At 42.7% G+C, this 25,383-nt stretch overlaps 1 protein-coding gene across 1 annotated transcript; it reads right to left on the bottom strand.

Annotated features, from left to right (window-relative positions):
• Positions 1–194: 194 nt before the first annotated feature.
• Positions 195–21,040, bottom strand: LOC135540070 (4'-phosphopantetheine phosphatase-like). The gene is made up of 19 exons (XM_064966403.1): positions 20,917–21,040; positions 20,472–20,554; positions 19,871–20,079; positions 19,563–19,746; positions 19,382–19,474; positions 10,195–10,348; positions 9,443–9,624; positions 8,882–8,963; positions 8,625–8,725; positions 7,547–7,702; positions 7,311–7,423; positions 7,015–7,102; positions 6,619–6,770; positions 6,293–6,348; positions 6,130–6,179; positions 5,826–5,930; positions 5,557–5,657; positions 5,392–5,460; positions 195–1,627 (listed from the first exon to the last, which is right to left on the bottom strand). Exons 1-19 carry the CDS (start codon positions 21,035–21,037, stop codon positions 1,372–1,374), a joined length of 2,355 nt encoding a protein of 784 aa, XP_064822475.1. The 5' UTR covers positions 21,038–21,040; the 3' UTR covers positions 195–1,371.
• Between the last annotated feature and the right edge of the window lie 4,343 nt (positions 21,041–25,383).

Genomic DNA, 25,383 nt, shown 5'->3' with positions numbered 1-25,383 from the left:
GAGCAGTGCGTTGTACTCCCCTCACATCCTCGCCGTTATCCACTCATCTCAACTCCTTAAAATTCCTTAAGTACCGCCCTCCAAAATCAATTAACAAAGAGAAATTGCATTACTTTAATAAAATAAATTCACATTTAATTACAAGTGATTGTAAAGAGAACAATAATTTCCCTAAATGTCATCATGAACCCATGTAATGCAAATGAATTTTATTTACACTTATTTCACATGTATTTACAAATGACACAATATAAATCCACAGGTTAAGCAAATCAAGTCATGGAAACATTTGGACAGCAATGCCTCAACCCAACAAAAACTCCTTGAATTTACAAAGGCTGCCAACATAATGTTATTGATAAAAAGATAGCACATTAAGCTATAAAATTACCTTAAATACACTTTTTTGATTGACAGCTCTCAGAACATCCAATGAATAACAAAATATCCGTATCATTAATTTGGTTGTTAGGAGCTCATGTTCACATGAAAATACTGCCACCTTCTGTAATTACATTTTTTAAACCCCTCAATAAAGTGCCAAACATTCCCTGCAACATTTTAGCTTCTCAGGCAATGATCATCACAAATAAGTGAATAATCTCAATTGACCTAGTGGCAGTGATGAAAATCTTGGGATTCAAAAGGAAGACTAAACACAACCCATAGAAAAGCCACTTTCATGTAGCCCCTGGTAACAAAACACCCATGTTTCTCCTGCAATAGAAATTAAACCAGGTTGGTTACATTTTGAACGAGCTATGCTTTTTATCACTCCCACCTCAAGGCACATCTACCATATATTTGTGAAGCATCACCACAGATTGCTATAATTACCCTGGTAGCACAGCACTCGCAAAGCATCTCTTCAACACTGAAAGGGGCACCTTGTTGTCATGGTAACCATTGGGATGCTGTAAGTAAACAGCAGGGTACTAATAACCTGTCTATAAATGCAGTTAGTAGAGGATCTCACTTGCATAGACAGTCAATCTGCAAAGAGGACACCTCTACCACTGACAAGTTTGTCTGTTCTGATACCATAACTACAATTTTGGCAGTAATCTGCAAGAACACAAGATGGTGCAAAGTACAGTTTTATATTCAAAAAAGGAAGACATTTAAACATTGAGGTTACTAAGCGATGTTATACTCTACCCTGTTTTGACATCCTTGCTAAAATAGGCTGCCAAATTTTCAAATCAATCCAAGCCCACTGAAACTGATTAAAATCTCCTCACTGTACAATCTGCATATCAATCATCATGAGTCGGTGAAATCAACCCCATCACAGCTAGCTGGACCTCTCCAACTTGTACCGGAAACAGTTCAACCTGTCCCATAATCAGACTTCAAAAGAGAGTGATGAGATCATGAAGGCGTCACAGGAACATGATCCAGGGTGGTGGGTTTTTTGTCTAGTGGCACCTCGTACTTGAAGACCACACTGAAGAGCTTGCCTCCCAGTCGGTCAGCCAGCCAGGAGTTCTTGATGACTGCCATCTTGAGGCTCTCGCAGCTCAACAAGGCATAGTAGTTGGTGTGGATGGCCCGGCCCATGCCCTCGATGATCACCAGGTCTGTGTGGCGTTCCCGCACAACCCCAGCCAACACCTTGTCCAAACGGCTGAGGGGAGAGAAATTATCATATTTACAGGAATAACCTTAAAACATGTAGATTAGAAGAAATTACTTAGTAACTACACTGAACAAAGATATACATGTAGCATCCAACAATTTCAAAGATTTTACTGAGTTACAGTTCATAAGGAAATCAGTCAATTGAAATACACTGCTCAAAAAAATAAAGGGAACACTTAAACAACAATGTAACTCCAAGTCAATCACACTTCTGTGAAATCAAACTGTCCACTTAGGAAGCAACACTGATTGACAATACATTTCACATGCTGTTGTGCAAATGGAATAGGCAACAGGTGGAAATTATAGGCAATTAGCAAGACACCCCCAATAAAGGAGTGGTTCGGAGTCTACAACCCACACAAGTGAATACCCACCCAGGTAGTGCAGCTCATCCAGGATGGAACATCAATGCGAGCTGTGGCAAGGTTTGCTGTGTCTGTCAGCGTAGTGTCCAGAGCATGGAGGCGCTACCAGGAGACAGGCCAGTACATCAGGAGATGTGGAGGAGGCCGTAGGAGGGCAACAACCCAGCAGCAAGACCGTTACCTCAGACTTTGTGCAAGGAGGAGCAGGAGGAGCACTGCCAGAGCCCTGCAAAATTACCTCCAGCAGGCCACAAATGTGCATGTGTCTGCTCAAACGGTCAGAAACAGATTCCATGAGGGTGGTATGAGGGCCCGACGTCCACAGGTGGGGGTTGTGCTTACAGCCCAACACCGTGCAGGACGTTTGGCAAATTCGCCACTGGCGCCCTGTGCTCTTCACAGGTGAAAGCAGGTTCACACTGAGCACATGTGACAGAGGTGACAGAGTCTGGAGACGCCGTGGAGAACGTTCTGCTGCCTGCAACATCCTCCAGCATGACCGGTTTGGCGGTGGGTCAGTCATGGTGTGGGGTGGCATATCTTAGGGGGGCCGCACAGCCCTTCATGCATGTGCTCCACCATTAGGTACCGAGATGAGATCCTCAGATCCCTTGTGAGACCATATGCTGGTGCGGTTGGACCTCGGTTCCTCCTAATGCAAGACAATGCGAGACCTCATGTGGCTGGAGTGTGTCAGCAGTTCCTGCAAGAGGAAGGCATTGATGCTATGGAGTGGCCCGCCCATTTCCCAGACCTGAATCCAATTGAGCACATCTGGGACATCATGTCTCGCTCCATCCACCAACGCCACGTTGCACCAGACTGTCCAGGAGTTGGTGGATGCTTTAGTCCAGGTCTGGGAGGAGATCCCTCAGGAGACCATCCACCACCTCATGAGGAGCATGCCCAGGCGTTGTCATACAGGCACGTGGAGGCCACACACACACTACTGAGCCTCATTTTGACTTGTTTTAAGAACATTACATCAAAGTTGGATCAGCCTGTAGTGTGGTTTTCCACTTTAATTTTGAGTGTGACTCCAAATCCAGACCGCCATGGGTTGATAAATGTGATTTCAATTGATAATTTTTGTGTGATAGTTGAATGTGCTGACAACAATGTAAAGAAAAAAGTATTTAATAAGAATATTTAATTAATTCATATCTAGGATGTGTTATTTTAGTGTTCCCTTTATTTTTTGAGCAGTGTACATTCATTAGACCCTAATCTATGGATTTCACATGACTTGGAATACAGAAATGCATCTGTTGGCCACAAACACATTTTTAAAAAGGTAGGGGATTGGATCAGAAAACCAGTCAGTAGCTGACGTGAACACCATTTGCCTCATGCAGCGCGATATCTCCTTTGCATAGAGTTTATCAGGCTGTTGATTGTGGCCTGTTGTCCCACTCCTTTTCAATGGCTGTGCGAAGTTGCTGGATATCGGTGGGAACTGGAACGCACCGTCGTGCACGTCGATCCAAAGCATCCAAAACATTTTCAATAGGTGACATGTCTGGTGAGTATGCAAGCCATCGAAAAACGGGGACATTTTCAGCTTCTGCAATTGTGTACGGATCCTTGCGACATGGAGCAGTGCACTATCATGCTGAAACATTTATGACATGACAATAGCAGGATCTTATCACGGAATCTCTGTGCATTCAAACCGGAATCGATAAAATGCACGTGTTTGTTTTCCGTAGCTTATGTCTTCCCATACCATAAGAACTGGTACATTTATTGATACTGACTCACAATTGAAACCCATTTTTTAAATATCCCCCACAAATGTGGCCGATGTGCACAATGCAGCTTTACGTACAAAGGCAACTCATTTACCCACCCTCGTACAGGACAAATACTTAAGATCAAGGGGCTGTTTACCTGCATGTCCACCAATGTTATTTACATGTTGAAAATGTCATTGTGGTCTGTCTCACATAGAGAAAACCCGTAGAAGCCTTAAGACACGGATCAGTGAGCACTGCAGCAATATATATATATATATTTTTACCTGTCTTTAACTAGGCAAGTCAGTTAAGAACAAATTCTTATTTTCAATGACGGCCTAGGAACAGTAGGTTAACTGCCTTTTCAGGGGCAGAACGACAGATTTGTAAATTGTCAGCTTGGGGGTTTAAACCTGCAACCTTCCGGTAACTAGTCCAACACTAACCACTAGGCTACCCTGCCGCCCCGACATGAGACAAAATCTGGTTGCTGATCATTTTGTACACGCTGGAATCCTATTAGCTCTCTGAGATACATTGGAATAGAAATGGTCAAGATGTCACACAGGGGAGGGTACATTGAGAGTTAACTTCTTCAAAGGGAATCTTTCTGGATCCACAGGCTGAAAACACTCTCCTCTTGGCCTTAATGGAGGAGTTTGACTTGAAACCGTTTTTATAGTTTCAATGTCCAAATAGTTTTTTAAAATCCTAATTGCATATTGTATGTATATTACTGTAAATATTGATCACATTCCCTGTGTATGATCATATATTTATTTTGATCCATTGAAATGTATTTATTGCGAAACAAAGTAATATAAAAATAATTACCTCCTGTTTCAGGAAGTGATGTCACTCAGTACTGCCCCTATATATAGGACCTTCCACCCTCACCTGGGATATGGATGTCTGATGAAGACCGAAGGGTCGAAACGTTGTTAATAAATACCACCTGGAAGCAGGAGTGCGGCGTTTTCCTTTCTGCTTTCCATGAGTTTGCCTACAACTCCAGCACCTGTAGAAAGTACCTGGATGTGCACATGTTCTTCAGCTTTGGTACATTCCCATACCATAACAGAGTGCCCAATGGTGGCGGTGGGGTTCATAACGCCGACATCAGCAAACCACTCACCCACACAAGGCCATACACTGTCTGCCATATGCCCGGTACTCTTGAAACCGGAATACATCCGTGAAGAGCACACTTCGCCAGTGGCCATCGAAGTTGAGCCTTTGCTCACTGCAGTCTGTACCGACGCTGAAACTGGAGTCAGGTCAAGACCCTAGTAAGGACAACGAGCACTCAGATGAGCTTCTCGGGGACGGTTTCTGACAGTTTGTGCAGAAATTGTTTGGCTGTGCAAACTCAGTTTCATCAGCTGTCTGGGTGGCTTGTCTCTGACAGTCCCGCAGGTGAAGAAGAAGCCGTATGTGGAAGTCTATGCTGGCGTGGTGTGAGGCCGGTTGGACGTACTGCCAAATTCTCTAAAATGACGTTGAAGGTGGCTTATAGTACAGAAATTAACATTCAATTATCTGGCAACAGCTCTGGTGGTCATTCCTGCAGTAAGGTTGTTTTTAAACATGGTTAACACAGGTATGTAACATTGAAATAGAATTCATACATAGGAAATAAAACAAACCTTAAGTCTAAGCACGGAGAGCTGGAGCCACTCTGGACTAGCGTCAACCTGTCCTCCTTCACAGCAGACCTGAAAAACAAATTAAATGGCATTGAAATGGTGGGAAAGGATCACTGTATCCATAATTCAGTCACAAATGCAGTGCTAAAAGATTTAAATACTCACTGTATGACTGGATCCATTGCAGCTATTCTTTCAGTCAAGATCTGCAGCTCATTGTTTGTTACATCATTCAGAGCTGGGCTTGAGTTGCTGGCAAGGACTACCTGGAAAACAGCAAATGCAGGGTGTCAAAGGCCCAAAAATATCATAAAGTGGAAAAAAGTTAATCTTGCTTCGGTCATCTTGTTTTATTAAATCCAGTGTGTATTTGAAGGGGTGGTGAAGGTGACAGCATTTCAAGATATTAGGGGGTGGACAGTGTGGTTCCTTACCTCTGTTCCCCTGCAGAGAAGCTCTCTGACAAATGGGAAGACTCCCAGTATGATGTCTATTCCACTATTATCTACGAAAAATAATGCACACTTATGAGGTGGGCCCTGCAAAAGAAAGCCAGTAGGCATGGTATTCAATTACTGTTCCACAGCATGAAGTCATACACATCTTTGGGACAAATCCTAAATTGAGATCCAGGCACAGAACTTCTGTGGAGCTTAAGTTAGGATGTGGCCCATAACAAGAATACAGCTAAAATAATCCATTTAAATACTAACGTCAGAAAACAGTGTAAATTCTTACATTCAGTCTCTGGAGCCATTGGTCATAGTTGTCGATAAGCCACGGCCGCTCTATGGAGAAAACATGACTCATTATGTAGCCTACGTAGGTTACAGCAGCAATATAAAATGCAGGATCCCTTTAAATATCAAAATGTTTTCCCAGTCAACAAGGGCTTTCATACCTTCCAATTGTCGTTTCGCCTGTTCAAAGCCAAACTCCGGATCAGACTCCAGAACACTAAGTGGAAACGTGAGCGACAGTCTTTGTTCATTCAAAATTGCCATATAATTCTCAAGAATATATATACACACACACACACACACACACACACACACATACATACACATACATACATACATATATACACATACATATATATACACATACATACATACACATACACACATACATACACATACATACATACACATACACACACATATATATTATAGCCAGAATTTGTCATAATAATCATCCATAGTCCCAAATTAAGGAGTGCAGACCCACTCTGAAACAGCCTTGGCTCCCCAATCAAAGACGTTCCCAGCCAGGAGGCCCCTGACCAAGGCAAACTGCCTCTGCTCCCAGCTCAGCTCCTCCAAGGACTTGACTGCCTTCTGGAAGTACTTGAGGGCCATGTCATTCTCCCTCTGCTTGATCTGTGGAAGATCAAGACAAAACTGAGACACAGAAGCTTCCATCTTCTCACAGCTAATCTACCACATTAGCAAATCATATAATGACAGACACTAATCAAGGAAAGTGGACATGAAATGACATCAAAATGCACCCAAGACCACATGTGTAAGCTTCATCATTAGATGACCAGAAAAAGAGAAGCACTGGAACATGTATTGGGAACCGTGAACAGAGGAAAAGGAGTGCTACAGAATCCAGTCAAACCTTCGAGTAGGGGTCAGGGAAGTTGAACTCGTTTAAACAGTGTTCTCTTGTGTCTAAAAGACTTCTGACAGTGAGGGATCCATAAGCACTACAGGTGAGAAGAGAAGTACTCTACATTAGCAGACAAAAACACATACAGATTGCACAGGAAACAGTGAGACTTCATCATGTACAAGAGTCAATTTCATCCACTACTTGGGAGGCCTTCAAAGATATGCATCTACATAAATGATCAATAAACAGCTCTAGTAGTCTAACAGCCTTTAAAAAGGATCTGCAGCTGTGGCTCCCCTTACAAAGGCTGATGGCGGAGGGTTTGCAGCTTGTGCAGGTACTTGTGCCGGAACTTCTCCGCTCGTTCAGCAGCCTCTGGTAGATCAGGCTGGCTGGCCACAGCTCTTTTTACCACCTGTCCAAAGCACATCACCCAGATCGGCAATTTTAAAAGCAACCAGGTTGAGGACTCGCTGTGTGTGCAATGCAATGTGTGTGTATTGATGAATAGACCAGTAGAAGATGCTCTGCCTCTTACCCCATCCAGGGCCTCCTCAAAGCAGTAGAGCCAGTACTCCCGTGCATGGGCATCCTCTGAGAGGTCCACTGTGTCTGGGATGTAGGAGGACGGGTCCTGCAGCAGGGGCAGATTCACAAGCTGCCTCTCCAGACGATCCATCTCCAACATGTCAAACTGGAGCCGGACAAGAGACACACTAAGCACTGCAAAATAGTGCAGGGCTAATGCACTCATGCACACAGCAAAGTAAAACCAAAGCAACCAGACTCCTTCAAACGTCACAAAAAATGCCAATATATCCGTTTTCAATACCCCACCTAGTGGTCAGTGAGCTGACAATAGCATGTGTCAAGCTTCATATCACTCAGGGACAATTACACTGTCAGTGCAGTCGACACACACAACAAAGTTTAGATGTACCCTATACGGACTTCTCACACCTATCAGTGCCTTGAGTATGCTTTTAAGTTCAGTGTCTAAGGTGAATAGACCTGATAACTATTCTCTAGTGTCTCAGGTGACTTTAGGGTTGGTTATAACACGTCACAACATAATTCAAAACAGTGACTGCTAAAAGCAACACTTCAAATGCTGTTAAACAATGCAATGTGAAAGGAAAAGGCTGGCATTTGGCAGTTAATGCAACAATTGTCTCTCTGAAACCTTACTTAACCCAATGTGAATGTTAGGGCAGGTGTAGAGCTACAAAGCCAGAAGCATGAGGAAATATTTATCCCTAATCAAACCACTACACACAGAGCATGAGGAAGTACTTACGGGAAACTGAGGAAAGGGTTACAGTAGGTAAACAGATGTAAGATATGATGGATATGAAGAGAAGAGATGAAAACAATCAAATGTTAGATGAAATTATCAATGAAGGTTGTTGTCACACCAGGCCTGTGGATTTTAAAAAGGACAGCGGTGGTGACATTTCCACAGAAAATATCAAATCTACAATTATCTCAGAAATCAGATAAAAGGGTGGTGGGGGTGAATTGCTAAAATGGTTAATGAAATGTCACCAAGTGGGTTATGAGCGCACCCTAGTGGTCCAAAGCTGACCTTAAGGTATTTTCTTCTACAAAGGACTTACTGTTCCACTGCGTGCACGTTGCATGGGGTTCAGGTCTGGAGAGGTACTCATTAGGCCAGAGCTCCCAGCATAGTTCTCCCCCCAACTGTACTGGTTAGGATCTAGATAAAGTGACAATTATAATACCAGTGAAAACGACTCAAAAATAACTTCTCATCAACAGGAAAATGCAAATCAAACAAAGAGAGTAATAAGGCATGACTGCCAGTGCCACTTTCTGTCATGAAGAAATTCCATAGAGGAAAACATCGACTTACTGTCTTCCTCTGCTCCCTTGAGAAAGGCACCAATAGTCCCCAGATAGCCTTCATGTCTCAGGAACAGCGCCTGGACTTCACCCTGCAAAAAAAAAATATACATATCCAGTCAGAAGGAACCATTTCTAACACTCATTACACTTGCAGATTGTATCATGTAAAAGTAGCCTATGGGGACAATATAATCAAACCTGTCATGTCAATGTTTTAGTTTTTTTCCTAACTGCCCACACAAATGTCTATCTGAAAACATAAATAATTTACCTGTGAGGTGAGTTCTGTTAGGTGGGGTTCTGTTACCTGCTGCGTAACAGAACCCAAAGACATTGAATTCAGGAAAAAGGGTATATTTCCATGCTACTGTGTAAATACAGCAAGGCAGATTGGATTGCTGGTTCAAGCTCTGAGCCAGGCCCAAGGGACATATCCCTGATTTTAGTCAGCTGACACCAGATCAAGCTCTTTCAGGGCTAAATCTAGAGCTCATCAAATGTACCTGACAGCAAAACCTAGATTGAGAAAGAAATGCTTGTTTAGGAGGTACATTGGGGGGGGGCTTGCCTTGGTGAAGAAGTTGATACTGTAAGTGATGGTGTGCATAGTGACAGGGTGTCCTCGGATGAAGAAACCCCCAAAGTAGACCCTGGTCAAGTTGTGGAGCCGGGCATAGAGGCAGGCCAGCTGCCCAATGTCATTGCTGATCATATGGAGCAGGCTCTTAGCCATATCTTCTTTAGAGAACTCTAATTCAGGGGGAAACAAAAGTAAAAGTGTCAACATACAGCCAAGTGAAGATCCAGAAACATGGAGTCACTCTAGACAACAAGCCAAGGTCCCATTGTAGTAAGTACAGTGTTGGTTTATGTATTGACTGTTTGTCTCAGGTATTATCGGCATTACATTAAAAACATTATCTAATAGAGTGAGTGAATGAGTTGCTTGCTTTGCCTCCATGGCTGTCTGCCTCATCTATTTCTCAACAGTAACCACACAGCCTAGAGGGGACAAGGCCACAGTAACTGGGTTAGAAGTCAATCTGTTAGTGCTAAACAGGAATGTAACCTACATTACAGTATATGGCAGTGGAGGCTGGTGTGAGGAGCTATAGGAGGATGGGATCATTGTAATGGCTGGAATGGAACGTATCAAACATACATTCCATTTCAGCAATTACAATGAGCCTGTCCTCCTATAGGTCCTCCCACCAGCTTCCACAGGTAGATTGCATGCCAGGGAGTCCGCTCCTGAAGACAATGAAAAACAGGTTATGGGGCCAAAGAATAAACATACTGCCAGGGCTCTTCTCTCTTTACCTTTGTCAGCCGTCGCAGATTTTCCAAAGCTGCTTGCGATAAGGTCCCCAGTCAAGCCCAAGGACACATAAGATCCCCCGTAGATGTCTTTGACTAGCATGTCAACACTTGTATGCTGCCCCTTCGAAGCCAACTGAAGTAGTTCATCAAATCTCTAGGAGGTGAGAGCAGGAGGACATGGGAGTACAGTAGTTTTAAAAACAGCACTTTAACCCAGATACAAAATAGCTTGGCTAACATCCATGTTTTTTTCTGGATCAAAATGGGGCTTCGGTGGTTAGCGTGGCGATTGGTGCAGTTTCCAACCATGTTTAAGAGGCCCTTATGTTGACACAATCACTGACATGAACACTACATAATAAATACTTGCACACACCAGATTAGCTGACCAAAGAAAGTATTCAGAAAGTATTCAGACCACTTGACTTTTTCCACATTTTGTTACATTAGTTACTTTGCATTTCTAAAATGGGTTAAATGAAATTTTCCTCATCAATCTACACACAATAACCCATAACTACAAAGCGTAAACAATATTTTGAAATGTTTGCAAATTTATAAAAAATAAAATACAGAAATATCTTATTTACATAAGTACTCAGACCCTTTGCTATGAGACTCAAAATTGAGCTCAGATGCATCCTGTTTCCATTGATCATCCTTGAGAAGTTTCTACAACGTAATTGGAGACAACCTGTGGTAAATGAAATTGATTGAACATGATTTGGAAAGGCACACACCTGTCTATATAAGTTCCCACAGTTGACAGTGCACGTCAGAGCAAAACCAAGCCATGAGGTCGATGCAATTGACCATAGAGCTCAGAGACAGGATTGTGCTGAGGCACAGATCTGGTGAAGGGTACCAAAACATGTCTGCAGCATTGAAGGTCCCCAAGAACCCAGTGGCCTCCACCATTCTTAAATGGAAGAATTTTGGACCCACCAAGACTCTTCCTAGAGCTGGCCATGCAGACAAACTGAGCAATCAGGGGAGAAGGGCCATGGTCAGCAAGGTGTTCCGAGAATCCGATGGTCGCTCCAGAGTTCCACTGTGGAGATGGGAGAACCATCTCTGCAGCACTCCACCAATCAGGCCTTTATGGTAGCGTGGCAAGACTGAAGCCACTCCTCAGTAAAAGGTATAACAGCCTGCTTGGAGTTGGCCAAAAGGCACCTAAAAGGACTCTCAGACCATGAGAAACAAGATTCTCTGGTCTGATGAAACCAAGATTGAACTGGTTAGCCTGAATGCCAAGCGTCACGTCTGGAGGAAACCTGGCACCAGGTTGGGGATGTTTTTTAGCAGCAGGGAATGGGAAACTAGTCAGGATTGAAGGAAAGATGAAAGAAGCAAAGTACAGAGAGATCCTTGACGAAAACCTGCTCAGGACCTCAGACAGGGGCAAAGGTTCACCTTCCAACAGGACAACTACCATAAGCACACAGCCAAGACAACACAGGCATGGCTTCAGGACAAGTCTCTGAATGCCCTTAAGTGGCCCAACTGGAGCCCAGACTTGAACCCTTATCGATTAACTCTGAGACCTGAAAATAGCTGTGCAGCGACACTCCCCATGCAACCTGACAGAGCTTGAAAGGATCGACAGAGAATGGGAGAAACTCTCCAAATTCAAGTGCCAAGCTTGTAGTGTCATACCCAAGAAGACGAGGCTGTAATCACTGTCAAAAGTGTCAACAAAGTACTGAGTAAAGGGTCAAAATACATATGTATATGTGCTAAAAGTCCTATAAACCTGTTTCTTTGTCATTATGGGTTGTGTGTAGATTGATAAAAAAAACATCTTAGAATAAGACTAACGTAACAAAATGTGGAAACAGTCAATGGGTCTGAATGCACAGTACATGACTTCTCTGTCAAGTGTGATGTGATTGGCTCCATTGATAATTGTGTTCATAGGTTGGAAATCAACCTAATAGAGGTCACTAGTCTTCAAGCACACCTGTATGAATAAGGCAACAGGTCCTGATGGCATCTCTGCTTTTCTTCTAAAAACATGTGCAGAGGAATTTACTCCGGCTTGGTGCCCTATCTTTCAGAGGTCTCTAGACTCCCATACAGTCCCATCTCTGTGGAAAAAGGCCATCATCACTCCAGTCCCAAAAATAAAATAATGACCTGTTGGTCTGGCCATCATAATGAAGTTCTGAAAAGATCTGTATCAATTTGCCTATAAGAAAAGTTGCAGGACTGATGATGCAATCAACACCATAGTGCATATCATTGTTAAGAATCTGGAAAACCCCAAGGCCTGTGCTAGACTGCCATTTATTGATTTAAGTTAAGCATTTAACACAATACAGCCACACGTCGTACTCAGCAAGTTAAAGCAGATGGGCATTAACCCCTATACCATAAGGTGGTACCACTCATTCATGACTAGCAGTACTCAACAGATTAGTTAACAGTACCCTCTGAGGCTATAGACATTAGCATGGGGGCCCCGCTGGGTTGTGTGAGGACACCCATCTTATTCACTCTGTACACAAATGAATGAACTAGCAGTAATCCTGATAAATATATTGTCCAGTTTTCTGATGATACTGCCATTCCTGGTCTGATGCCTAAAGATGCTGATACTACTGCGTACAGGTCAGATATTCAAACAATACAAATTGGTGTTTTGACCCCAATGGTGTTTCACCCTAAATCTGTCGGTGGCCACGTGGCTGTGGTTGTCCACAATGCCATAGCACAGGTTAGTTTGTTCCTGGGTGTACACATGGACAATATGCTGAGCTGGAAGGGCCAAGTAAAAGGCATGCTGCAGAGTCCAACAACACCTCCATTTCCTACATAGACTCAAGGTTTTTGAAGTTGACCAGAAAATAATGCTCTGGGGCCTCCCGAGTGGTGCAGTGATTTAAGGCACTGCATTGCAGTGCTAACTGTGCCACTAGAGTTCTGGTTCGAGTACAGGCTCTGTCGCGACCGGGAGACCCATGGGGCGGCACAAAACTGGCCCAGCCAGCAGGGATGTTCCTGTCCCATTGCACACTAGCGACTTCTGTGGCATGCCGGACTCATTGCACGCCGACAGTCACCAGGTGCACAGTGTTTCCTCCGACACCTTGGTGCGGCTGGCTTCCGGGTTAAAATCGGCCATCGTGTCAAGAAGCAGTGCAACTTGGCTGGGTTGTGTGAGGACACACGGCTCTCGACCTTCACCTCTCGAGTCCATACGGGAGTTGCAGCGAAAGGGTCAAGACTAATTACCAATTGAATACCACAAAACTGTGGAGAAAAAGGAGTTAAAAAATATTTGAAAAACAAAAGAATGCTCGTTTTACCATGCAATCATAGAAGTAGTATGCTCAATTATTTCAGATCCATCCCATGTACTTCACTCTTAGTATCAGCTCCTCCCCTCAGGCAGATGCTATAGGGTCCCTCAAATACCTAAACCGCCATAAGGCTGAACACCAGACAGAATATGGGAAAATGTAAAGTATTATGCATGTGCCTGAGCAGTATAAGGGTAACGTGCAATGTATGTATTACACTGAGTATAAAAACATCAACAACTGCTCTTTCCATGAGACAGACCAGATGAATGCGATGATCACTTATTGATGATGTCACTTGTTAAATAAGTGTAGATGGACAGGTTAAAGAAGGATTTTTAAGCCTCAAGAAAAATGAAACATGGATTGTGTATGTGTTGCATTCAGAGGGTGAATGGGCAAGAGAACTGTAAGTTCCTTTGAACGGGGTATGGTAGTTGGTGCCAGACGCACCGGTGAACTGCAACGCTGCTGGGTTTTTAATGCTCAACTGTTTCCTGTGTGCATCAAGAATGGTCTACCACTCAAAAAAGGACATGAAGCCAACTTGACAACTGTGGGAAGCATTGGAGTCAACATCTCTGGAAAGCTTTGAACACCTTGCAGAGTCCATTTGAAGGTGGTAGTAAATGAGTGTTTAATGGCGTCAGACCAAGGCTCTGCATCGGTCCTCATGCTCCCAGACCTTAGTGTTGCCTTTGACATCAATCACCACACTCTTTTGGAGAGATTGGAAACCCTAATTAGTCTACACGGACAAGTTCTTGCCTGGTTTAGATCTTATCTGTCGGAAAGATATCAGCTTGTCTCTGTGGATGGTTTGTCCTCTGACAAATCAATTATATGTTGTTTCGGTGTTCCTCAAGGTTCCGATTTCACCATCTATACACACAACCATTCAAAAGTTGTCACTTAAATATCCTTGTTTTGAAAGAAAAGCAAATATTTTGTCCATTCAAATAACATCAAATTGATTCAGAAATACAATGTAGACATGGTTAACGTTGTAAATTACTATTGTAGCTGGAAACAGCAGATTTTTAATGGAATATCTACAGGCGTACAGAGACCCATTATCAGCAACCATCACTCCTGTGTTCCAATGGCATGTTGTGTTAGCTAATCCAAGTTCATAATTTTAGAAGGCTAATTGATCATTAGAAAAACCTTTTGCAATTATGTTGGCACAGCTGAAAACTGTTGTTCTGAAACTGAAGATCTCGTACAACACGGTGTACTCCTCCCTTCATAGAACAGCGCAAACTGGCTCTAAACAGAATAGAAAGAGTGAGGAATTCTTTCAAAAACAAGGGCATTTCTAAGTGACCCCAAACTTTGAACAGTAGTGTATATTCTACCTCTTGGTGATGTCATTCGGAAACACAATATCAACTTTCACTGCTATGCAGACGACACACAGCTGTACATTTCTATGAAACATGGTGAAGCACCAAAATTACCTACCCTGGACGTATGCGTTTCAGACATAAGGAAATAGATGGCGTCAACATTTTAAAACTCAGACAAAACAGAGATGCTAGTTCTCGGTCCCAAGAAACAAACAGATCTGCTGTTTGATCTGACATTTCATCTTGATGGTTATAAAGTCGTCTCAAATAAAACTTTAGGAACTCGGCGTTACTCTAGACCCTGATCTCTTTTGACGAACATACACAAGAGTATGTGGACATCCCTTAAAAATTTGTGGATTCAGCTATTTCAGCCACACCCATTGCTGACAGGTGTATAAAATTGAGCACACAGCCATGCAATCTCCATAGACAAACATTGGCAGTAGAATTGCCTTACTGAAGAGCTCAGTGACTTTTAGCATGGCACCGTCATAGGATGCCACCTTTCCAACAAATCAGTTCATCAAATATCTACCCTGCTAGAGCTGCCCGGTCAACTGTAGGTGCTGGTATTGTGAAGTATAAATGTCTAGGAGCAACAACATCTCAGCCGCAAAGTGGTAGGGCACACAAGCTCACATAACAGGACCACCAAGTGCTGAGGTGCATAGGGCGTAAAAAGTCTGTTCTAGGTTGCAATCTCACTACCAAGTTCCAAACTGCCTCTGGAAGCAACGTCAGCACAAGCAAGAACTGTTCTTCGGGAAAGTCATGAATATGGTTTTCCTTGGGCGAGCAGCCTCACTTCAGCCTAAGATCAGCATGCACAATGCAAAGCGTTGGCTGGAATGGTGTAAAGCTCGCCGCAAATGGACTCTGGAGAAGTGGAAAAGCGTTCTGTCTTGATGAATCACGCTTCACCATCTGCCAGTCCGACGGACGACTCCGGGTTTGGTGGATGCCAGGAGAAAGCTACCTGTCCGAATGCATAGTGCAAACTGTAAAAAGTATGGTGGAGGAGGAATAATGGTCTGGGGCTGTTTTTCATGTTTCGAGCAAGGCCCCCCCCTTTACTGTTTCAGCATGACAATGCCCCCATGCACAAAGTGAGGTTCATACAGAAATGGTTTGTTGAGATCAGTGTGGATGAACTTGACTGGCCTGCAGACCCCTGACCTCAAATGCCCCCCCAGTGTAATCTAGCCCAGGAGTGCGAAGATGAATGGCCATTGCAGTCTCTGCCTGGCCGGCTCTCCTCTGGGATTCTCGGCCTCAGACCCTATTACTGGCCTTCTAGCACTATTCCATGCCATCCCTAGGAGTCTTTTTTGCTAAACTTGACTCGAGTGGGTTGAGTTACTGTCGTGATATGCCTGCCTGTTTTTGCACCCTCTCGGGCTTGTGAAGTGGAGGAGATCTTAGTGGGCTATACTCAGCCTTGTTTCGGGGTAGTAAGCTGCTCTCTCTCTAGTGGTGTGGTGGCTGTGCTTTGTCAAACTGGGTGGGGTTATATCCTGCCTGGTTTGCACTGTCTGGGGGTATAGTCGGACAGGGCCAGTGTCCCCTGACCTCCCGTCTCAGCCTCCCGTATCTATGCTGCAATAGTCAATGTGCTGGTGAAATTCCTGTCTTCTGTGGTGTCCTGTGTGAACTTAAGTGTGTGTATAGTTTTTTTCTCTCCCTCTCCCCCCTCTCTTCTCAGCTATAAAAAGCCAATTGACATTTACTCCTGAGGTGCTGACCTGTTGCACCCTCTACAACCACTGAGCAGAAAACCAGTCGTATCAGGTTTGACCCCCAGGGCCTAACATTAACTTTTTGGTCCACCAGCCAGTGTGGCAGGTACAATATTTTTTTACTCGTCAAAATATATAGATTTATAATATAAAAACAATCTGATGCCCATGCTTTTTAATGTTCCTAAAACAAGAATTGTGGTATGTTAAATTTAATTACATTTTTTGTGACCAGTCTTGTAATCAGGCAGAGAGATTACCATGGTAACGGGGCCACTGGAGTCATGTCACGTGTCTGTCTGAGATCTGACTATTAGTTGAAGCAGCAGACTCAAACTAACGTTGAAAAACCACCAAGCTTGTGAACAAAACAATGTAAATAGACAAAACACAAGGACAAAGTCTCACTTTGTAGACTTTAGTAAATTAGACCAAGTTTTATGCCTGTGCTCAGCACCTCCAAAAATCTACAGTATCAGCACTTCACTCAGTGCGCACAGCTCCCCTGCCAGGCAGTGGTGGGATATAGGATGAATAATTATTTGTTTAAATATCAGCTATGAAACAAAACAGCATAAATACTTTATAAACAGCTACTGCAGCATTTTTCTAACTAACATAAGACTGCTGAAAAATTTATCAAATGGGCACCTGGACTATTTACATTGACACCAGCTTTATTTTTACACTGCTGCTACTCACTGTTAATCATCTATGCATAGTCACTTTGCGCCTACCTTCAAGTACAATTTTCCACAACTAGTGGTTAGGGCGTTGGCCAGTAACCGAAAAGTTACTGGATCCAATCTCCGAGCTGACATGGTAAAAATCTATTGTTCTGCCCCTGAGCAAGGCAGTTAACCCACTGTTCCCCAGTCGACAAAGACGTGGATGTCGATTAAGGCAGTCCCACACCTTTCTGATTCAGAGGGATTGGGTTAAATGCAGAAGAAACATTTCAGTTGTACAACAGACTAGGCATCCCCCTTTCCCTTACCTGTGCCCCCGCACATTGACTTGGAACCGGTACCCCCTGTATACAGCCTCGTTAATGTCACTTTTTAATTTTTTTTTAAACTTTAGTTTAGTAAATCTTTTCTAAACTTTTTATTGAGTGGCATTGTTGGTTAACGGCTTGTATCTAAGCATTTCATGGTAAGGTCTACCTACATCTGCTGTACTCAGCGCACGTGACAATTTTATTAGATTATACTTTATTTTTACTAATAAATGTAATGCTCGCAATGTAGAGCCATGGAAATTGACCACCTGCCAACAGGTCTGGTGAAATAGACATTCTTACCTAAATCTACCCGCACTTAGCAGGTGTTAATTTTATGCCCTAGTGACCACCATTTGCCTCATGCAGTGTGACATCTCCTTCACATAGAGTTGATCAGGCTGTTGGTTGTGGCCTGCGGAATGTTGTTCCACTACTCTTCAATGGCTGTGCGAAGTTGCTGGATATTACCATGAACTGGAACATGCTGTCGTACACATCGATCCAGAGCATCCCAAACATGTTCAATGAGTGACATGTCTGGTGAGTATACAGACTATGGATGAACTGGGATATTTTCAGCTTCCAGGAATTGTGTACAGATCCTTGCGACACGGGCCGTGTACAATCATGCTGAAACATCAGGTGATGGCGGTGGATGAATGGCACTACAATGGGTCTTAGCATCTCAACAAATTTAGATTTTGGCAATTTAGCAGACGCTCTGATCGGAGCGACTTACAGTAGTGAGAGAAAACATTTCACACTTTTTTTCCCGTACCAGTCCGAGGGAATCAAACCCACAATCCTGGCATTGCAAGCGCCACTCTCTACTGAGTCGCACGGGACCCCTCATTACAGTATCTCTGTGCATTCAAATTGATATCAATAAAATGGAATTGTGTTCATTGTCCGTAGCTTATGCATGCCCATTCCATAACCCCACTGCCACCATGGGGTACTCTGTTCACAACATTGACATCAGCAAACCGCTCGCCCACACAATGCCATACACCCTGTCTGCCATCTTCCTGGTACAGTTGAAACCGTGATTCATCCGTGAAGAGAATTTCATCGTGCCAGTGGCCATCAAAGGTGAAAATTTGCTCACTGAAGTCAGTTATGATGCCAAACTGCAGTCAGGTCAAGACCCTGGTGAGGATGATTAACACACAGATGAGCTTCCCTTAGTTTGTGCAAAAATGTTTTGGTTGTGCAAGCCCACAGTTTCATCAGCTGTCCAGGTGGCTGGTCTTAGACACAGGTATAGAAGCCCGATGTGGTCCTGGGCTGGTAACACGTGGTCTGCGGTCGTGAGGCCGGGAGGATGTACAGACAAATTATAAAACGAATGAGGCTTATGGTAGAGAAACTAACATGCAATTCTCTGGCAACAACTCTACTGGACATTCCTGCAGTCAGCAAGACAATTGCACACACCTTCAAAACTTGACAAATTTGTGGCATTGTGTAGTGTGACAAAACTGTACATTTTAGAGTGGGCATTTATTGTCCCCAGCACAAGGTGCACATTAATAATGTGCATGCTGTTTGGACAGACTGCCCAGCCAAGACTTTTCCACACAGAAAATCCCCTGAACCCTATACAGAACAAGAGCTTGTAAGTACAGAAGGCAGTCTTCCTGATAATAAAAGTTGCAGTAATGTCAACTGGCAAGATATTAGGCAAGAACAAACAGAAAATAAGACTATACATCAGTTCATTTGAGTAGCCTGACTTTTTAAAAAGCCTATTGCTTGAAGTGTCTGCATGGGGGTGAGGAGGGGTTTTACCTTTGTTTTTGTGAGCAGAGCTCCAAGGCCCCAGAACGTCCCCCCACCTATGGAGCTTCCTCCAACACGCTCAAATGTATCCTCTGATTCAACCTGTTTGGAAATAAATATTGTTTGTTGAATTAATTGGTACATAGGCCAAACGTCACACCAGATCTAGATGAGTATCAGGCATTGGTACCTTGATGATTGACACCCCTGAGCCGATGTTGATGAGCAGGTAAGGGAAGATGTCAGGGTGAGTGTTCTGGAAGCGGAATTCAGAGTCTGCATGCTTGACATAGACAAAAGCCTCGTGGGGGATGTTCTTCAGCACAAAGTTGCAGCCCTTAATCAGGCATGTCATTTCATCCTCCTTGTCCACCCTTGTCAAAACATAAAGAGCAGCTACATTATAATGAGCTCAACCTTATACCGGTCAAGCTGTCTTTAAAAATAAAGCCGTTTTAGATTTCAACAAAATAACTCAAAAGATATTCCTTTTCTCACCTGAGCTTCAGTTTCTTCTCTATGAGATCTTTGAACTTATGAGCCCCTCCACCGGTGGCTTTGATGACTTTGGTGTCAGTGTTGACCAGGTGGTCTTTGATAAAGTCCAGGCAGGTTTCAATGTAGGCATTTTCAAACTTGATGAAGTGAAGGCGAGCCAAGATCTCCTCCTGCATTGAGATCTCATAGAGGGGGTCATCCTCAGTGTCCTGGTAAAGAGGGACACAGATAAGGAACCAGACCAAATCTGCAGACCTGAGACCTCCAGGGCAACCTGAGTGGGCTCAGTAAGTCTACATATTCACTGTCCCAAGGTACACAGCCTTTTGAAGCCCAACATCATGAATCAGTGGCCTATATGTCTACCACAAACCCCACACTCAAGCAATCCCATATTGGCTACTCTCTAATTAACACATGCTTAGTTAGTTTACTTTTCTGTAGCTCCATTCACACACCTTTATCAGGTTGGCCCATTGGAGACCTACGACAAATAGCACACTACACGTTGAACGCAAGCTCTTATTTAGTGGTGTCATCTGCTACATTGGACCTAACGTTTGTTACGGACAGTGTTGCAAAGTTTGTTGACACCACATACCTTTGCAGTATGGTCGAATGACCGTACTTTCGCTACTTTGTGTTGAACAGTGGAGTAATAGGCGAGTTTCGTCAGAGAGCCACCTGTGGGAGGAACAAAAAGATTTCTGCAGTCTCACGTGAGATAAATAATTCCATCAGTCAACTATTGACAACTCAGCCACTCTGGCGCAGCGGTCAAATTAGCTGGTTGGTTAGCTAGTTAGCCATTTGAGAAACCTGTAGCTATCCAGCCCATAAACAAACGCTAATTAGCCAGCTAAAATGTATGTGGCAAAGGTAACTTCGCAACTACTGGTAGCTAACTACAGTACTTAAATCAGCTAGTTTAGCTAGCCAGCCACACGTCGTTGCTTGCTAGCCTCTTGTGTGCCTGCTGTGTTGTCAAAGTAACAAGACAAGTGAATATATTCAAGTAGCGATCTAAATATTAATTTAGTTTATACCTATGTCTATTGCGAACCTCTTTGCATTTTCCAAATTCCTGAAGATCTCATTGGGTGGAAGAGTTATGCTTTTATCCATGCTGTGACTACTCCTGTCTACTCTCTCACTTTCCGCCGCCATCTTGTGTTGCGCAATGACGTTCAGGTACAAATAAATAATAATCCCTCAATGGAAAAATCTCTGGGGCGTTCAGGAGGACGCCACGTTTTGGAACGTTCAGACATGTAGAACAGTGAATTGGTTCTATTCATGGGATTTCTATATGCAACGTTCGATAACGTTTGGCAACTGAACATGGCCCCGGATTTCTGTGATAATGTGGTAGGTAATCTCTGGTTTTCTGTGATATTTTCTGTAAACATACATACATACACATAGGTGAACATTTGGTAAAACACGAAGCTATTCGGCACACATTTGATGTGCACCTAAAATCAATATCATATCATCATAAACCTCCTGCATGTCATGCTGATGTGATGGGAATATCTTCATAACAAAATGGTCATTTGCAAGCATTTAACGTTTAGGCCTACGCCTACACAATTATTGAACTGAAATGTAAACTATCATAGTAAAGATAAGAAAAAGTAAATAAAGAACAAGAAAAAAAAGTATTTCATTTGATTGTTTTTGAATTTATTAAAATCGTCTCAATGAGACACTGTGCAAAGTAATTATACATCACAAACAGAAACTTGGAAAAATCTCCAAGACATACTCTAACAGAGTATGGGCTGCCAGGTGGAGTATGGGGATATTGCCTACATTTACTGTCTTTACAAAAGACACACCGGATTGTTGAAAATTAACAACAATTTTGAGAAAGTCTTTCTTCAGTATAGACATATTCAGGTAATGTATTATGATCTTAAAACAGATACGTTTTTGCTTATCACATAGAGTGATGATTACAGGTATAATAGGCTACCCAGTTTAGGTAAATCATCCTCACATGAAAAATGATGCTGTAGTTTTAGGTCCATTATTATCAAATGGATATCTGATACATGCTTCATATAAGATGCTCAATATTATGTAAATCTTTATCAATACACAAATGTAGTGGAAACAATTGCTTATTCTCTAAGCTTTGACCTTAAAACAGATCATTAGACAATCACAAAAATATTGGTAATTTTAGGTAAAAGTCCTCATAGAGGACTGTTAAAGTTGAATAAACACATAATCAACATATTCAACACATATTTCACAAAACATAAAGGTTATGATGTCAATTTTATAATACCATCACACAACAAAAATCTAATTTTCATGGACACTTGTCTTAGAATAATACAATAATAGTATAGGCCATTTAGCAGTACAACTTCTTGAGTACAACTGAAATTAACAGTCTCAATCACAGCAAGACTTTAAAAAACTCCTGAATAAGGAGATATAGAATATATCTTCCTATTGTCATTATTGTCCATGACACATATGACATTAATATAGACCAACATGGTCCATTGTGTTTGTCTCAGTGGAACTCCAGTCTGTAAGACTCTACCATGGCCTCCAGAGGGCGATGTTAACTGGACTCTTCTCTTTACTGATGGTGGCTGGAAGTGGAAGTGGCTCAGCAGTCTTCTCTGGGACAGTGTCTTCACCTCATCCTTGGACAGGACATGCACAATCTGAAGTGCACATCTGGAGTAACCAAGATTGACAGGTGCTGAGTATGAGTAGGAGCTCACTGGCTGGTACTGTTGCCGTCATCTCAGTAAGCATCATCTCCAGGATGTCACTTTTCCAGCTTGGAGTCAGGCTGCTGATTGAGGATCTCTGGACCCAGGAGAGACATGAGCTACTCAACACTGCTGTTGATACTATCTCCACCACTGGCTTTCTTAGCTGTAAGAAGAGGAGAGTCATTAATAACATTGCTCAGCAATATGGCATTATTGAAATAAATAATAATCAAATCAAATTGAATAATGGTCCTTGAATTTGAATCTTTAGAGTGGATCATAGCGAATGGAGGATCATAGAGAAGACTGCTGAGCCACTTCCAGAGCCTGCAGCCATCCTCTGATAAGAACCGGATGGAGAGTGACCTACCTAAATTGAGCTCCCCAACCTAGCACAACATCAGTGAAGAGAAGTCCAGTTAACATCGCCCTCTGGAGGCCCTGGTAGAGTCTTACAGACTGGAGTTCCACTCTGAGACAAACACAATGGACCATGTTGGTCTATAGTGGATCATAGTGATTGTAGGTGCCATGGTTTGATCTTTGTGTTGTATAGGTCTCTGTGTAGAGAGAATCTGATTTCTAATGGCTTCATCTCTCCTATCTATAGTCCCAAGTCTGCATATGAATGTTTGGGTTTTGAGATTGTTGGAGTTTTTCATAGTCTGTAGCGCTGTGTGAATCTGGGAAAGTGGTGACCCTCACTCAAAGTCAATCTTAAATGAATAATTGTTTATTTGTCAGAGCGCTGGAGAGGTTTTGACTATTGACATGTGTACTATGGTGCATTGAGCTGGTTGGAACCTCTCCAGCGTGCTGATAATAAACAATGATTCATTTAAGATTGACTTTGAGTGTCACTGTGTAAAAATGTCCACAACAATTTGGCGTCAACAAACATGATGATGGATTCTGCCTGTGGGGCTTTCCAGTGGGGGTCTGCGAGGAAAACCGGTGGCGCATTTTATGAAGCATGAGGGAAATTCCTGTCTGAACATATCACAACGAGGAGCCGCTCAGAACAGACCCTTACTGTGAACTTCCCAGGAGGAGGCTTATCATCCACCAACAATTGAGGGACAGCAACTGATTTCAGTAATTCAATTTAAATTAATCTGTATTAAAAAAAAAGATTTAAGAAAATAAACAAACTTATTTGCATATTTACTAAAGGGCCACGGGGGACCAGTAATTCCCATTTTGGTACATATGACTCACATCGTGATTTGTGCGTCCCAAAAAAACAACAATGCCTGTTAAATCAAAAATAAACTAATTACAATAAATCAAATTGGGAATATTAAACATTGGTTTTCTTCTAATCAAGAGAATTTACATGTGTGCAACCAAAACTCTGACAATAGAAATTTCATTTTTGTCCTCTCCAATCTGTGAAAACCCCCACTAAACCAAAATAAACAGATCCCACACCATAAATCAGTATTAACACCACTAACAAATATTAATTAACAGGTGGGTTGTGTGTGGGTTCTGGCGTGTGTTCTCAAAAATCGTAGTTAATACAAACAAAATGGCCAGGCCTTGCTTAATTTGGGAGATCCCTTAACAGCTGGATCCGGGTACTTTAACTGCTCTCCCAAGGCACCTGCTTCAGGAAGCCTTTCAAAGGGAGAGATACAGAATCACTGATAAACATGAAATAAAAACTTGGTAGTGGACATTCCATCAGTCCTGGAAGAAAGAAAATAAACACAATCGAGTTTACTGCATCTTGGGCAGGAAGTCTTAATAAACCCATGCGTATATAGAATTATACTTCAGACACCTTAATACTTCCGACATATCAGATGACATGGGTTTACTATTCCCAAACACACTCTGTAATCGCATTACCACATGTGCATCGTCAACTGTGCATCTCTTGTCGTTACTTGCTATGCACTATATCTATAGTCATGGTTCTCTTACAGCTACTTGCTACACGTATAAATAACACCCCGTATTAAAAAATACCATGTGTTATTTTGTAGTGGCTGCAGACCACATAGACATTTTTTCTAAATACCTACAGACAGCTCTCAGCGGGGCTGTTCTGGGCGGGTCTCTTTGTATTTTGGTCAGACGGGGAATTTCCCTCATGTTTCATAAAATGTGCTCACAGACCCACACTGGAAAGCTCAGCAGGCAGAATCAATCATGCTGTTCATTGATGCCAAATTGTTGTGGAAATTCTTACACAGGGACACTCAAAGTCAATCTTAAATGAATCATCGTTTATTATCAGCACGCTGGAGAGGTTCCAACCAGCTCAATGCACCATAGTACACATGTCAATCAGGAGCTCTGCCTGGGCAGTCCCAACAGTTATCTTATATACGGCTATACACAGACAAGTTATATTTGCATGATTTAGCATAATTAATAAATCATTGCTGTTTTGTTTCATTCATGTGACAACCAATAATGGTTCATAACATGTGACAGACGTGTGACATCAAATGAGAGAGATTCCACTGTCACTGTTCCAATTAACCCTGCCCCGGATAAATTCTCTCTCTCTCTCTCTCTTACTCTCTCTGTCTGTCTGTCTGTTACCATCTTGCTGGCCAGACTTATTTGGCCATGCAGCCAACTGGTAGGCCACACTAGCTCACAGAATGGGACCATCGAGTCCTGAAGCGCATATTGCATAAAAATTGTCTGTCCTCAGTTGTTACACTCACTACCAAGTATGCACATTCATACATACTACCTCAATTGGGCCGACCAACCAGTTCTCCCGCACATTGGCTAACCGGGCTATCTGCATTG

This window comes from Oncorhynchus masou, chromosome 5 (genome assembly GCF_036934945.1).
Source record: "Oncorhynchus masou masou isolate Uvic2021 chromosome 5, UVic_Omas_1.1, whole genome shotgun sequence".
Classification (NCBI taxonomy): domain Eukaryota; kingdom Metazoa; phylum Chordata; class Actinopteri; order Salmoniformes; family Salmonidae; genus Oncorhynchus; species Oncorhynchus masou.
The sequence above is the reverse complement of the archived record's forward strand: the minus strand, read 5'-3'. Positions and strand labels throughout refer to the sequence as shown.

Bases quoted from the DNA above. Each gene is read 5' to 3' on its own strand.
- LOC135540070 (XM_064966403.1), bottom strand. From the start codon at position 21,037: ATGGCGGCGGAAAGTGAGAGAGTAGACAGGAGTAGTCACAGCATGGAT. The intron at 19,475-19,562 runs GTACCAATGCCT...ATTTCCAAACAG, and splicing joins CAGGGGTGTCAATCATCAAG to GTTGAATCAGAGGATACATT. The intron at 5,658-5,825 runs GTAAGGAACCAC...GCTGTTTTCCAG, and splicing joins TTCTCTGCAGGGGAACAGAG to GTAGTCCTTGCCAGCAACTC.